The following is a 16,838-nucleotide window of genomic DNA, read 5'->3' as shown; positions in this document are numbered from 1 at the left end:
CCAAGAACACAGACAAACAGGAGGCCTGCATGGAAAACAGAAGAAATCCAAATGGTTTAGGATGTTTCTCTGGCTTGTTAGAAGCAATTAAAAACACAGGTTGACTTAGTGAAGCTATGCAAAGGAAGGGGAGAGGGAGGAGTCAATGAAGTGGGAGAAAGTAATGTTAAAAATCATGAATATAAAAATAGTCGCTAAAGTAACTGGGCAGAATAAGTGTTGAGTGTTACTATGGACATTCCTGATAACTATTCATGTGGTAGAAAGAACACCTGGATTCTCTGCAAGCATAGTGGAAGCAGTGATATGTGATTGTGAACACTTTAGCTGAAATCCTCGTGCCATTAAAATCTACAGAATTTTTGCCATTGAGTTTCAATTTTGCTAGGATTTTGCTGTTAGTGTCCAAGGGAAAAGGAAGTCATATATGGGGAAAGCAAGAGAGCACAAGTACATTACCTAGATGCACCCAGCTATTCATATTCCTGAGCACTTCGCTGAATGGAAATAATTTCCCATTAAAAACAATAAAAACTCATGTTAAGCCAGAATAGCACTATCCTGTAATGGTTAATGGTGATCATACTTCCATACTCTACTGTATCTGAGGGAGGCAGAAGAGTTACTAAAATTAAAGGATTTTGAATAAGGTTTTGACAAAGCATATTTCCAACTCCAACATCCCTTCAATGCCTACTTTCTTGATATGCTCAAGTAATTTGATAACTCAACCTGGAAACCAAAGCTACACTGAGCAGAGCAGAAAGCATTTCTTTGCTTGAGAATTCTATTCAGAATTCAGTCTGATTCAGTATCCCAAGGTAGCTAACTTCTCAGTAGTGCCTGAAATACAATTCAATGTTGTTTTAGGCCCGTACTTAACAATAAATTAACTTTTTATGTCTAAAAGTGCAACCCATCCCCCAGAATGAAATGACACTACAGGAATGACCCAGTACCTGTGACCTTCCTTTATAATAATTGCTATGGTGCTTTGGTGTAATGGGGCAAAGTGTTTAACTAAATTATTGTAAGATTTAGTGCTTTGGTCTGTTATTGTAACTTGTACTTATTGTACATTTGTAACTTTTTAATTGCGATCTTTCTGAGATATTACGGCCACTTCATCTTATTTATTTTATTTTTTTATCGGCTTTTCTATTGTGCTCAGCACTGTAGTATCTGAGTACTTCTGTCTCTCTCTCTCTTTCGTGAATTTTTCCTTACCATCACCATGAAGTATGTTAGACTAGGAAGCTGAGACATGAATTAAGTGACCTGCTCAAGGTCACACAGGAAGGTTATGGCAGGGCTGGCACTGGAATGCAGATGACTTGAGTCCTAGGCCGGTATAAACATGAGACAATTCTTTCTTTCAAAGGGCCTGATCCAAAGCTCATTTAGGTCAATGGGAGTCTTTTCATTGACTCCAGTGGTATCTGGATCAGGCCTTTAAATAGCCTTGGTATCAAATAGTAGCTAAGGTAAATGGAAGACAACACAGATTAAGTGCTGTTGAGGATGGCGTGGCAATTCCATATTGTTTCTAAGTAAAACCCTCCATCTGATGTTAGGTCAAGGGTTCCCAAGCTGTTTCATGGTGTAGGTCACTTTTGACATGTCTCTTGGACCACCCCCACTCCCCCCATTTACAATGGTAAAAGAGCCCTTTGGTAACTACAGCACGTGCAAACACATGGGGAAAATATTGGGAAGTGCTTTCTGAAGGTTTAGCCATCATCCTTCTGATGAGCATTTTATCCCTTCATGAAAAAATAACCTGACCGGCTGCTGCTGCTCTTCACGAGTCCCCTCACATCTAGTTCTTTCTCTCATTTGGAAACCAGGAGGAAAGCACCCAGTGCTCTGTGGGCTGCCATTATTTCACAGACCACAATTTGAGAATTGCTCTATTAGGTGTTTCTAAACTATTAGGTCTGTATCTAAATCTGATTTGTAAAGTTCTGTGAGTAGAGACTGTCTCTCTATATAACCACAGTGCCGAGCAGATTGTCAGTGATCATCAAGTGACTACTACCATGTCTCTCATTGTTATCCAACATCCTGTGTGCTAAGTGGCTGCTGTCCTGCACCCAACAGGTTACATTTTGCATTTGTAGTTTGTGAAATTTCGGTTCATTCAGACACTGGATTAGTAGGATCACTAGTGTGAGAACACTAATGTCTTGTCAAAAGGGCACAAAAGAACTTTATGCAGTAAATTGAGGATTTCCTGATAACTGCTAACTATTACCCAAACCTGAGGATACAGTTACTGAGATCAAGGCGAACGGGGCTTTATTAAGTGTAAGGGTGTGCCTCAGAGTGGATAGAATACAGCCAGAAATCATCCAACCAAGGCCATCAGTCGGTCCTGGAAATGACAGATGGGGTTAAAGAACCAAGAAGAGCAACCCTCCCCTATTCCTATGTGCCTGAGCATGCTTTTTGAAATGCTTTTGCTGGGTGAACTTGCTCCTGGCCTTGTAAATTAGAGGCCAATAAACATAAAACATTGCAATTGCCCATCTCTTTAGAAGACAAACTGGTCTGTCATTGATTTTATTTTTTTTTAAAGGACAAAGGTTCCATGCACCTCAGTTGAACGAAGCCACAGCCTTGGTTAATGTTCCTTACATGCTCCTGAGACAGAGGGCCAAATTCTCTCTTTCGCCAGAGTAAACCCAGAATAATTCTAGAGACATCAGTGGAGTTGCTCTGGATTTACTCCAGTGTAACAGGGAATAGAGTGTAGCCTAGAGATTTCAGGTGCTGACAAATTACTCCAGGGTTTTTCTACCACTCTGAGCAATACATTATAATAGAAGGACATTATTAAATATACTTGGCATTTCTTGATGATACAAAGGCTGCTGTGTTTTAGTCATCATAGAGGCAATGGCCCTGGAGTCACTAAACCTAATAAAAATAAAGAAATTAAATCAAAGTTATTAAGGCAGATTCATGTATAAATAAGAAATCAAATTAAGTTAAACATTAAGCGAAATGTACATTGTTCGTCAACACCTTCGGGATTGCAAATATAGAGAGAGCTACTGTATATGGTACTGCAATCTTAAAATGCCACTTTTCCTGGAGAAAGTACTTTTTAGATTTTTTTTAACAAGAACCCAGTGCTATTCAGTGAAAGTCACCTTGTAGAATAGCAAGTCTCTTGCAGAACAAATAGTATTTTAAGGTTCTAAGGCTTTGTTCTCCTAAGCACTTACACATAGTTTTTAAGGGCAGAAGGAACCATCATGATCACAAGGTCCAACTTCCTGCACATTGTAGGCCATAGAACCTCACCCACTGACTCCTGTAATAGACCCCAATCTCTGGCTGAGTTACTGAAGTCCTCAAATCTTGGTTTAAAGACTTCAAGTTACAGAGAATTCACAATTTACATTAGTTTAAATCTACAAGTGACCTATGCTTCAGAGGAAGATGAAAAAATCCCAGGATCTCTGCCAATCTGAGCTTGGGGAAAATTCCCTACTGACCCCAGTGTGACCCCAGTTAGACCCTGAGCATGTGGGCAAGACTCACCAGGCAGATCCTTGGGAAGGAATTCTCTGTAGTAATTCAGAGCCCTCCCCATCTAGTGTTCTGTCTCCAGCTATTTGGGATTTTTGGTGCCAGTCACCGATAGGCCATGTGCTTTCATAGGTAGTTCCATCATACCATCCCCTACATAAACTTATCAAGCTTAGTCTTGAAGCCAGTTAAGTTGTTTTTTTGCCCCCCCTGCTTCCCTTGGAGGGCCCTTCCAGAACTTCACTCCTCTGACGGTTAAAAATGTTTGCCTATTTTTGAGCCTAAACTTTTTGATGGCCAGTTTATATCTATTTGTTTTTGTGTCCACACTGGCACTTAAATACCAGGGAGGAGGAAGAGTTATTTAAGTTATCCCTCTGATGTATTTATAGAGAACAATCCTATCTCCTTACTTAGCTAGCAGTTCGGAAAATGTCAGCATGTTAAAAGCTATTGCTGTATTGGGTTTTTTTTTTTTCTTTCCCCTATGCCTAGAATTTCTCCTGCAGAAAGTGAGGCGGCATGTGAGAGGATTACCATCTGACAGGGTGGAAGATGATTGGCACTTGTTCTTGTTGTCAGTCATTAAGTTGGTGTGAACTCCCTTCCCATTACTCCTCACTGATTAGGCCTCAGCTTGAGTATTGTGTCCAGTTCTGGGCGCCACATTTCAAGAAAGATGTGGACAAATTGGAGAAAGTCCAGAGAAGAAAGAAGGTCTAGAAAACATGGCCTATGAGGGAAGATAGCAAAAAAATATTTCTTTTAGTCTAGGGAAGAAAAGACTGAGGGTGGACATAAATTTTCAAGTTCCTAAAAAATTGTTACAAGGAGGGGGGAGAAAAATTGTTCTCTTTAACATCTGAGGACAGGACAAGAAGCAATGGGCTTAAATTGCAGCAAGGGTGGTTTAGGTTGGACATTAGGAAAAACTTCCTAACTGTCAGAGTAGCTAGGCACTGGAATAAATTACCTAGGGAGGTTGTGGAATCTCCATCATTGGAGATTTTTAAGAGCAGGTTAGACAAACACCTGTGAGGGATGCTTTAGGTAATACTTAGTCCTGCCATGAATGCAGGGGACTGGACTAGAAGACTTCTCGATATCTCTTCCGGTTCTATGATTCTATGTTACTGTTCAGAATATACATTAAGCAAATCCAGCCAGTGGCACGCACACAAGCATCAGGGAGGAGTGGGGGCGGCAACAGACTCTTTAAAAAAGTGTGCAGTGAAACTTGATAAAAACACATGGACATTTCAGAAACCTGCCATAAAGAACTTCTCCAACAAATAGCCTACTGTCTTGAGACCATTTAAAAGAATCCCCCCCCCCCCCCAGGCTTCAAGTCCAGTTTAGCTTGATCCGTAGTTTAAAATCACCTCCGTAAGACAGGCAGTTGTGGCTGGTCCTTGGATGATGATGACTTCAGACAAATATAATTGGCTGTACTCTGAATATTAACCAAACCCCTAAAGATTCCGCGCCAGTACTTGGAACAATATTGTTCTCTCCTCCACACAGTATTTTGTTTTTTTAAATTATGGTGGGGCACCCCCATGCATTAAGATGGAAGTACAGCCTCTGAAATAAACAGAAACCTTGTGCCGGCCTCTTAAAAACATCCTGGATTTTAAGTTACTTCAGTGGCTTGCCCTTTTAAACCTCTCCCCTAGTCAGTTTACCTCAGACAGTTGCCATGACCAGGTTCACTGGGTGGGCATAAGTGTTCAGCCCTGGTTTAATCATGAAAATAACGATCTGCTGTGGCAACAATTCTTAGTGATAGGGAGCTTAGGGCTAGAGTCACATAATTTGGGGCGAATGCAGTGATGAGCTGCCAAAATCTTAACAATGGGTTCCCTCCTCACCCCATGAGGGGGTCGTTGCCCACCCCCCCTCCCCCCAGGATCCCTGCCCCATCCACCCCCCTCCCCTGTCCCCTGACTGCCCCCAGAATGGGGTAGGAGGGTCTTGTGGGCCACCGTAGTGGGTGCCCACCCCACCCCGAAGAGCCAGAGGCACCTGCTGGGGGGCGAGGTGGGGAGTCCCGGCGTTCAGGGGAGAAGGCGGAGGTGAGCTGGGGCCAGGGGGGCGGAGAAGCGGGGGGGGGCAGCGCGTTCAGGGAGATGAGGTGAGATGATGGAGCGGAGATGAGGTGAGCTGGGGGTGGGACAGGGAGCTGCCAGTGGGTGCTCTGCACCCACCAAATTTTCCCCTTGGCTGCGCCAGGGCTGGAGCACCCATGGAGTCAGTGCCTAAGGCGCCACTTTTGGCCAGTTAAATTTAGAAGCCCTTTTAGAACCGGTTATCCCTCGCGGAACAACCGGTTCTAAAAGGGCTTCTAAATTTAACAACCGGTTCTAGCAAACTGGTGCGAACCGGCTCCAGCTCACCACTGGACGAATGTTGATCGCTTGGCTGAATTTGTCTCCAAGCAAAGTCACGCAAGCCAGCTGCAGTTCCTGGATCAAATGTAATTCCTGATGTCAGTGATTTGATGTCATTGCACTAACACCAGGGGTGAGTTTAGCCTGTAATGTTCAGTTCATAGGATACAAAGAATGTCTGATATTTTATTTAGAAATACCTATTAGAGGAGGATTTCCCAGAACCTGATGACCAACTGTGACTTCTTGTTTCTTTACTGTAGCTAATGGGTACAGAAGGGGCTTGTCTATACTTAAAATGCTACAGAGGCGCTGCTGCAGCCCTTTAGTGTAGACACTACCTTTGTGGAGAAGAGGGATATTCCTGTTGGCGTAGGTAATCCACCTCCCAGAGAGGCAGTAGTGATTGATATCAGTGGAAGAATTCTTCCATCAACCTAGCACAGTCTACACTGGCACTTAGGTCAGCTTAGCTATGCCCCTCAAGGGTGTGGACTTTTCATCCCCCTGAGCGATGTAGTTATGCTGACCTAATTTTCCTCATGTTGACCAGGCTGAAGTGTTCTTTGTACTTAATCCCTTGTGTTTCACTTCCCCCCAATGTTTGGCTCATAATTGCATCTCAAGAACATGGCATTTGCACACTGGTGCAAAATAAATATATAAAATTCTTCTGACAATTTTTAGAGGCTAATTCTCTGGTCTTATTAAAAACATAATGGTTTTTATAATCCCAGATAATTCTCTCCCAAAAAGCCTTCTGGCACTTACAGAAGTTTCCTCATTTTAAAAAAAAAAATGTAATCGTGTAGCTCTCAAATGTGTAACGCTGGCCTTTGAAATGTGACACAGACTCTAAGGGCAGAATTCTCTCTGTAACAGCGTGTCTACAGACCCCTTTAATGCTGAAGCCACTTGCTGTTGTGTAGATACTGACAGAAGAACCCCTTCCATCACTGTAGTAAAATCCTCCTCTCCAAGGGGCAGTAGCTAGGTCAATTCTTCCACTGATCTAGCAGTGTCTACACTAGGGCTTACCCTGTGTGATGTAGTTAAGCCAACGCATGACATTTTTCGCAGCCTTGAATGATCTAGTTATGCGCACCTAACTTTTTAGTAGAGGTCTTAGCTGCAGGATGGGTCTCTGTTGTAAATCCTGTGTCTGTCAGAAGGTGGCCCATGTGTGGAGTCAATATAGAACATGCAAGAGACTGCATCGCAGCTAGAGAGCGAGAACATGGCCTTCCAGAAAAATTAAAACACTGAATAGTTGGGTGGAGGCAGAAGCTGAGAATTTTCCAGGAATGGTCTCTGAGCGAGGCTAATTAATAAAAATTCTTGTAATGTTGTTGGTCAAACCTATTTATAGAAAAAAGATATTTATATACTACTCAAGTTTTCATTTCGAAGTGTCGTGTGTATTTATTACTACTATAATTTATTTATTTTTCAAGTGGAAGAATACCAAAAGCAAGTATTTAAGAACCTGTAATAGGTTAGACAGTGTTTCTGTCCATATTGTAAACTGCAATTTTTGCACTTATTTTCCCCACCCTATAGAAAGTAGTGACTGGTTAGGAATTTGCATTTCAAATACTCCAGATGGGGGTCAAACCCCTCGTCTTTAGTTACTGCAGCAGTTCTCAAAATGTGGTCTCCAGACCATTTGCCAGTGGCTGAACATATGCTTCTAACTCTCCTTGTTTCCATTAGCTAAACCACAGGAAATGAAGCAATAAAATGTCAAGTTCTTCTCTAATTCTACTTCTCAATGTAAGTGATGGGCTGTAGTGTTCATGCAGTGGAGAGAAGTAGGTGCATGCAATCCTAACCTGAAGGAGAGACTTTGTGTGTAAGCAAGCAGTTTCTGTCCTCTTAGATTCCTTGAGGACTGAAATTCTGCTGAACACAAAGACTATTGAAAACATGTGGTGGTAAAATTGATGGTCATCAGGAAAAGCCAATTTTACTTCAGGATGTTAAATGTCCTAAAATTTGTGATCCAAGAAGGGACAAGTTGTTTTCAAAGACGAGAGTGAGAATAATGGGATTGTTTACAGATAGGAATCTGCAATGGGAAATTGTGTAGAGACCTGGTGGGGTGGGGGAAGTTCTAAGTAATTGTAAGTGTAAAAGGAAGTTCACAGATTACACTACAAACGTGCCCTTCCTGAGTGAGTTTGTCTAATGTTGTGCTGATGAAGTCTACAATCTGCCTTCAGTGGGTTCCTGGAAGATGTAATCAACTTTTCATTAAAGCATTTCACTTAATCATTTTAATATTAACACATTGCTCCTCTTTTATTTTTCAGACTGAGTATAAGCTTTGCAATGGGTCTGATAAAGAGTGTGTATCTCCCACAGCCAAATTTACTAAGAAGGAGACATTGAAGGTATGTACAAAACAATAAAGGTTGCCTTGGGCTGTGGTGTCACCAAGCTATTTCCTTTTAGAAAATATGGATAGTTTTTAGAAAAAAAAAATCTCATAAACTACTTCTCCTTTTACTTCTGAGTGTTATTTCCCATGACCCATCAAGCTGCTCGTTCTTTTTTTGGTCATAGCAGGTTCAGAACTGTTTGTTCCTGTATCCAGTCTTCCATGTGGGAGTCGTTAATATTCTGTAATTAGAACAAAACGACACAATCACCATGCATCCAAACAGTTACCTATATATTCCAGAGCCCTTCGACCAACAGGAGGATTGTAATCCATTTTAGCTCTTATTAGTAACACACAGAGTGTGCTCTAACACCATCTAGTTGGCTCTCATCACCGTCCCAAAGCAATAGGTCAGCTGGTGCTTTTGGATAAGGAAGGCGGTTCATAAAACCAGTCTTGCATAAGGGGCTACTATTATTATTGTAGGTAGTAGCTTTAGGGCTCTTCTTGCTGCCTTCAGCAAACTGGGAATATCAGTACCTTGTTCCCTACATTCAAGTACCTTGGTTCATAGAATCATAGAATATCAGGGTTGGAAGGGACCCCAGAAGGTCATCTAGTCCAACCCCCTGCTCGAAGCAGGACCAATTCCCAGTTAAATCATCATATAGTTATAAATGTTTAGCTGCCATAGGCAGTTCTGCCCACATGGTAGAGCCAGCCCCTCTGGTATAACCTATGTGATCCACACAATGAAAGAAACCTTGAATATTGACATCGATATGACACCACTGCTTGCTCACCACTGCACAGGTGTCACACCCTAAGTGCCTGACATGTTGATCTAAAGCAAGTGGCCAAGTTTATACCTAGTGTGATTCAAAGGTTTCAATTTGTCTACACGAGGGATGGCTTTCCAGGAGATTTAGTCTAGGTGAAAATGTGATTATATGCCTCAATTCCAATCTGCTTCTGCATAGCTTCTCACAGGGATTCCCTAGTCTGCCTCCATCACTCTGTAGGCAGGGCGACAGCAGATTGTGTAACCTTTGTAACTGACAGAACTAAGTTTAATAAGAAGAACATTAAATCAAGAACTCTTGTAGAATTTTGCTATCAATGAAGATACTTGATATCCTGGCTGCTCTCTATGTTCCCTTATACTTTTGTCACTAGAACATACAATTTTGTTGATTTCTAGGGAACCTGTGTGAGGCCTGATAAGTTTCATGAGGGCTCTATCTGCACAATAAATTGCTTTTCCAGATACATTTATGTAAGAAGTTCCCTCCCTTCTCTAAGTAAAGCATGCAGTAAATGACCTGTTTATAGCTGCTATTTTCTCCATTCTGAAACAGGTACAGAAGAAGAATTACAGACAGGAGAAGAAAAGAGCCACCAAGCAACTCTTCAGCGCTCTAAAGGATCCCAGTGTGGTGATTATGGCAGACTGGCTGAAGGTATTTAATGCAAAACATCACTTCTGAGGCTGGAGGAATAAATAAATGGATGAGAAAATCCTGTAGCATTTTGGGTTTTATGCAGTAGTACCAAGAGCATCCTCCTTCGAGTGAGCAGAGAAGACTTGCTTGCTTTCACTCAGTCAACCCCACTGGAATTGGAACAAAGACATTCAGATCCTCTCTCAAGTACTTGCTTCACTTAGTTCTGTCCTGAGTTGTAGTTTAAAAAGTAATCCCACCTTCTCTGGAAGCTCTCTCAATCCAGAGGAGTTCTTTTGTTGGGTCCCAAACAGGCACAGAACTGTAATGCAGTAGAAAAAGAAAATCAAATGTCCAGTTTTTCACATGCAGACAGGAATCACATTGAACCAAGGTAGGGAAAAGAGAATTCCTGTAGCTAACTGAAAAGTAGTGTTGGATTCCATTCTAGTCCTCAAATAGAAGGAGCTAGAACTTCAAGGGAAGGACAACCACAAAGGCCTTGCTGATTTCTATAAGTGAAATGGCAGAATCCCCTGAGAAACGAGCAAACCACATCCCATTTTGGTCAAATCTGCCCCTTCCACTGCCCTGCTCATGCAGTGTCTTGGAGGTAGCATGTTTACCCCAAGTCCAGCAGTTTTGGATCCTCTCCCCACATATGTTAAGGAGTTGGATTCAGAATTCTCTTCTTGCTAATCTTTCCTGGTTCTCAGCCTCTTTGATACTCTACATAAAGGGGGTTGGATCCAAGGTGGATGATTGCTATAGGTGTATGGGTTGTGTTTTTCCTGACTCTCATTGCATGAGCTTCAAAGCAAGTACCCCATCAATCGGACTCTTTCCAACCAGGATATTGAAGTTGTTTCCCACTCCCTGCCTTGGCCATTGTGGTCTGTCCATACTTAGTGGCTCATGTAACAACCAGCCTTAGCTGAATGCTCATTTGCACCCTGCCTGCCCGAGCTTTGTTTGTTGGCCAGAACCTAGAAGCCAGCTCTGTTCAGTGCACAACTGATTCCTGTAATCCCCTCTCCACGTGTGTGTGTGTGTGTGTGTGTGTGTGTGTGTGAGAAATATAATTTTTCTTCTGCCTACGGATTTCTAAGAGTTACTTTACCAAAAGGCTGGGTTTTGTCTGACCTTCTTGTTCCTGTGATGCTGCTGAGTTCCCCACTGTGTTTCTCCCTCCACTCTCCTTCCCAAAATGTCTGCCTCCCATTGTTGCTGGATGCCAGTCTCCTTCCCCTTTGGGAGTTGGGGAAAAACTGCATTTACCTTTCAGATGAGAAGGTCAAGGAGAATATACATGGCTCCTGCTGCATCTCCTGACAGTTATCAGTAAAGTCATTTTACAATCTCTGTGGAACTGAAGTGGGAGTATGTGGCATCTCAGAATGAAGAGATGAGTGGAAGTCTCAGCACCTTTCCCCTCTCAGTCTTCCATCCCAGGCTTCTGCCTTGGAGATTGTCGTGTCCCCAGTGCTCATCTTTTTCTGTTTTGGGGGTCTGAGGGAAAGTCGAATGTTGTGAGAATAGGGAATACCCTGCTTAATCTTGTCTAGTGATTCCATTTCTTGAAGCTATATGCTACTAATGCTGTAAGTCACATAGCCTGGGGTCACTTGGCAAAGTGAGAAGAATGAAACGGGAACCAGGTCTCAGCAGCCATCTTGGAAAGACTTGCAGGTCTTTTCCCCACCCTTTTGTTCTCCTTGCAAAGAAACTTTGTTAACTCACTGCACAAGGAAGAAATATGGCAGTTGCCTTTAAGCAGACAGATACAAGATGTTTCATTGATGTTTGAAGTTTGTAGCAGTTAAGCTTTTGATTTTCGTTTGATACAGAACAAACTTTGGACCAGTTGACTAATGTAATTGCTCCTTGTCCAAAGATATATGAATATTGACAATTTATCACTGTGCCCTGAAACTTATACACCACAGAACAAATATTTGATTGAAATTGTGGGATGTGGATGGGGGAGACTAGCAAATACGTCCATGTTTGTGTAGCGTTGCTGATTTATCATAGGAACATTGATTCCTGTCACTGTAGGTGACCATCTTCCATCCGATAAAAGATATTACTTAACCCACCTTGTCTCTCTTGTGTTCTGCGGCCAGCACAGCTATAACAACAACTGACCCTTAACTACAGTTTGCAGTGCCCTTTCCATGATAAACCCCCCGTTTCAGACACTTACAAAACAAAATTGTTGTTGTTTTTAAATTATGGACTTCGAGACAATAGGATTTATTTATATTTGTTACAAATGTGAACGCTGCTGTTCGTGATCAGCAGTGGATTCTAGGTGACTGGAGACAGCATAGTCTGCTAGAGAACTAAAATTAATAATGTCTTTGTACAACATTTAGGATTTATTTTATTATTTGTCTTCATGTGCAAAAAGTTTTGTCCTGAGGAGTTCGAAGCTGTTAAAACAACTTCAGCTCCACAGCAAGCCATTTATTATGTATTCTCACAGCAGCAACCCCAACAAAAGGGTTACATATTGAGGTTCAGCCCATGTGTGGTGTTGAGCAAGAAGAGCTAAGTCTCACTTTACTGGGACACTCTTTTACCCTCAAAATGGCTAAAGCCGAATCCGTTGACCTGCAATGTATGCTATCCGACTTCATGTGTTGCCTACGAGATAGAATTTGCATTGAGCATGACCAAAAAGTAAACCAGTCAGAAAAGGTGCTTCACAAAATGAGGATATTTGATTAAACTTATTAATTGTGGTTTCCCACAGCGGATCTTTACAGTAACTTCTAAGGCCACTTAGCCTAGACATAACCTTTTAAATACTTACTGGCCGAATTGAAATGTCCATCAGCATTGTCCCCAAATCATTCTCATGTGGTCAACAACTAAAAAATAAGTGTCTGTCTGTGTGTAATAAAAGGGGGCTGTGAACTCACAAAATGGTAAGGGCTAGATTCTGATATCCTGACTCATGTGGAATATCTTCTTCCATGAATACGCCTACTGAAGTTGACGAGACTACGAAAGGAGTACAGTGCTAGGCAGCATAAATAAAGGCATCAAAATCTGTCTTTGAGAGAGAGGCACATGCTGAACACGTTGTACTGGATTAAAATACTTTATTTAAGAATTTTAAAAAAAACAACCCCGAACTATCTCTGCTTATTTCCCTCCCAGATCCGTGGGACCCTGAAAAGCTGGACCAAGCTGTGGTGTGTTCTGAAACCAGGAGTGCTGCTGATTTATAAAACACCAAAGATCGGTCAGTGGGTGGGCACCATCCTGCTCCATTCCTGTGAGCTGATTGAGAGACCCTCCAAAAAGGATGGCTTCTGTTTTAAACTCTTCCACCCTTTGGATCAGTCCATCTGGGCTGTGAAGGTAACAATCGTGCTGAGATGAACAACTCCCCCTCCCCCCCCCCAAAAAAAAAAACCAACAAATTCTCTGAGGCAGAGGGGGATATGCTTGGGGAGGGGAAGCAGGGTTCCCAGCAGACTGGAAGGGCAGCTTTGTCTTGTCCTAGTAAAACAGATTACGTTATTTAAGGCAAATTAGGGACTTGATTAGATTAAATTTGATTTTAATACCAGATCAAAAGAATGTGGAGCTATTGAGGTGGGCTATATAAGTGTAATTTATGGTGCATAGATACGTGACTGAAATTAAAGAAAGGAGGAAAGATTGTCTGAATACAGGGAAAAGCTCTTTGACAGTCAGATGTGTTAGACTGTGGAATAATCTGCTGAATGTGGGAGGGTTAGGTAGAATTTAAAGTGCTGTACAGTGCAGAACAAGAGACAATCTGCCCTGGCAAAGCGAGGTGAAATGGATGATCTGGTCTTTTCCAGCTCTAATGTTCTGTGATTGAGAGGAAGTCTGGTCTTGCGGTTACAGCATTGGACTGGGCCTGGAGAGATCTGTGTTCAAAACCTGGCTCTTCCACAAACTTCTTTTGTGTGACTTTAATCCCTCTGTGCCTCAGTTCCTCACCTGTAAAATGGGGTTAACGATACTTCCTTTCTCCTATCCTTAGTCTCTCTTGTCTGTTGTAACTGTAAGCTGTTTGGGACAGTGTACAGTGCCTAGCACAACGGAATCTTGATCTCCGTTGGGGCTTCTAGGTGCCACTATAGTACCAATAATTGATTCCACCCATCTGAAAGATACAGATCCTGCAGTTTATATTTTTTAACTAGTAGCTGAAAGGCTGTGCTGTCACACGGGTATAATTCATAAAGTCATGGGGAGGCTGAGAGCCAAAAATGGCTGAGAACTTAAAAACTGGATGGTAGCAGACTGGGAATACCAGTGATGACTGAACCTGCTGATATTCTAAGCAAAAAGAGCTCTCATCCATTCTCATTGCTCTTCCCGTCACTTCAGGTTGACGCAGCAGATATTCTAGGCTTCAGAGTGATATTTAGGGTTATTATGCGGGGGTTGTGTTGGGAGACTTGTGTGGGTGGTGAATGTGGGATATATGCTATGGTGAGGGGATCTGTGTGTTTGCGGTTATTGTGTGTGCTGGTTGTGTTGATTTATGTTTAAGACGGTTTGTACTGGGACACTTGTGTTTTTATGTGAGTGTCAGTTTTGGGCCAAGTAATCCACCATCTGTTCAGCCTCCCTCATATAACCAATGAAATTGTCGCGTGCAAATTAGCTGTAGAATAAAGGTGGTGATTGGTTGAGTTACATGTGATATCTATATGATCTATGACTCTTGACTTAGAATAGATGCATGCCTTACTTACACCACAAAGGTATAATTCATTACGTGAAACTCACTGACAATTGGACAGTAGCAGACTGCAAAACTCAGTGATGATTCAGCCTGGTGATATTCTGAACAAAAAGAGCTCTTAACCATGCATATAGCTGTTTCCATCACTTCTCGCTGACTGTGCAGACGTTTTAGGCATCAGAGTGATATGCAGAGTGGCATTTCTGGAAACTTATGATATCAATAACTCACCCAAAGTTTTAAAGAAATATATTTATTTCTCTAAGGTGGGATGAAACAGCATTTGCCATTAGCTGTGATTAAGGAGGATGCCCCCACTCCTTACAGACCGTAACATCTGTCTGATGCCCTGAAGAAAAAGCTCTTAGCTACTCTGACTCTGTTCCACTATTAAAAATAGCATCTGTACAGAGTTATTGCAGATATAAATTCCCTAAGAAATATTACCAGTCTAAACAAGGCATTGCTGATTATGATGTTACTGCAGGGAGGCCAGCATAGCAGAGATGCCTGGAAGGATTCATGTACCAGGGCTGATGGCATTCATTACTCTGGCACCAAAGGGTCTGGCAAAAATGGGAGAGCAGATGTATGAGGCCAGATTCTGACAACCTTACTCACTGTGCTTCATGGGTAGTCACTTTGAAGTCAAAGGAACTATTTGTAAGATAAAGTTCTGCTAAACTGAATCCAGCTAGTGGTAGAAAATTAAATGGACCTCAGCAACAAAGAGTAAGAGCTATTGTTTCCTCACAAGGTTTTTAGCCTAGCCTCAGTCTATGTCTTGACTCTTTTTTCTTTGCACTATACGGTCTTGTGCCAAAGGTGTATGAGGCATTGTAGTTCACCTACCACTTGGCTTTTGTTCAGCCTTCAAGTTTCTGTTCATCTGGTTCATGTCCTGCATCCAAGAAAGCTGTCATTTATTTGCTGTCCATCACCACAACAGTTCCTTGTGAGCAGACAGAGGTCAACTGAATTCATCTGAAAAGTGCAGTGAGAAAGAACAAATTGAACAGGGCAGGCAAACTTTTTGGCCTGAGGGCCACATTGGGTTTCCAAAATTGTATGGAGGGCTGGTGAGCGGAGGCTGTGTCTCCCCAAACAGCCAGGCATGGCCCAGCCCCTGCCCCCTATCCACCCTCCCCTCCAGCTTCTCACCCCCCCTCAGCTTCTCACCCCCAACGGCTTCCCTGGGACTCCTGCCCCATCCAACCCCCCCGTCCCCTGACAGCCCCCGCATCCCCGGGACTCGTACCCCATCCACCACCACCTGTCCCCTGACCACCCCTGGACCCACCACTCCTGACTTGCCCCCTGGAACCTCTGCCCCATCCAACCACCCCTTCTCCCTGTCCCCTGACTGCCCCCGCCACCCCATTCAACCCCCCCTCTCCTTCCTGACTGCCCCCGCCCTGGAACCCCTGCCCCATCCAACCCCCTTGTTCCCTGCTCTCTGACCATCCTGACGCCTATCCACACCCCTGACCACCACCCCCAACTCCCCTGCCCTCTATCCAACCCCCCGCCCCCGCTCCCTGCCCCCTTCCTGCGCTGCCTGGAACACTGGTGGCTGATGGGAGTACAGCCGCCCCTGGTCAGGCCGCGGCTCTGCAACTGTGCTGCCCGGCCACCCACAGCGTTGTGCCGGGGGCGCCGCGCGCTGAGGCTGCGGGGGGACGGGGGGGCCAGCAGGGGAGGGGTGGGGGGCAAGCCTCCCGGGCCAGGAGCTCAGGGGCCAGGCAGGAGGGTCCCGCGGGCCGTAGTTTGCCCGCCTCTGGATTAGAAAGTAGTACGGTTTTGCAATTGGAAGCATCTTGTGGTGTCAGAATGCTTTTTCCTTCAGCAAGACTGACCCAACAGAAAGGAGTCATATAAAATACATATATTATATTCTGTATATTAAAAAGTGGAAGGATTTTCCTGAACGCTGTTATGGAAAACAAGAAAATCATGAGAGATTTGGGTTTTAAAGTCAGAGTAGTTCATTTGGATATCTTGAGCTGGATATTAGGGATGCTGCATTTGAACTGTGTATTAGGAACCCCCCAGGTTGGATTGCTGTGTGTGACAGCCACTTTGGGCCACAAGATGAACACCAAGAGAGCAGCAAAAGGCCACCTCTAATGAACTGCTTGATGTCAAAGGAGCTGTTTGCACTCTGACAGCAGTCAAATGCTGAAGCTGCCAGAAATACTGTTTTTTATTTTGTGTCACTTCACTGCATACTTTTAAGGCAGGGGTGGGCAAACTTTTTGGCCCGAGGGCCACATCGAGGTGCGAAACTGTATGGAGGGCCAGGTAGGGAAGGCTGTGCCTCCCCAAACTGCCTGGCCCCTGCCCCCTAT

At 43.4% G+C, this 16,838-nt stretch overlaps 1 protein-coding gene across 7 annotated transcripts in view; it reads left to right on the top strand.

The window, feature by feature from the left end:
* The window catches only part of OSBPL5 (oxysterol binding protein like 5), a 221,067-nt gene that overhangs the window by 146,190 nt on the left and 58,039 nt on the right, over positions 1–16,838 (top strand). For all 7 annotated transcript variants that reach the window (XM_073347294.1, XM_073347295.1, XM_073347291.1 and 4 more), the window contains 3 exons: positions 8,240–8,320; positions 9,669–9,770; positions 12,921–13,124. In XM_073347294.1, the coding sequence (XP_073203395.1) occupies positions 8,240–8,320; positions 9,669–9,770; positions 12,921–13,124 (387 nt within the window). The remainder of the gene's footprint in view (positions 1–8,239; positions 8,321–9,668; positions 9,771–12,920; positions 13,125–16,838) is intronic.

This window comes from Lepidochelys kempii, chromosome 6 (genome assembly GCF_965140265.1).
Source record: "Lepidochelys kempii isolate rLepKem1 chromosome 6, rLepKem1.hap2, whole genome shotgun sequence".
NCBI lineage: Eukaryota > Metazoa > Chordata > Testudines > Cheloniidae > Lepidochelys > Lepidochelys kempii.
This window is presented reverse-complemented; position numbering and strand designations above follow the sequence as displayed.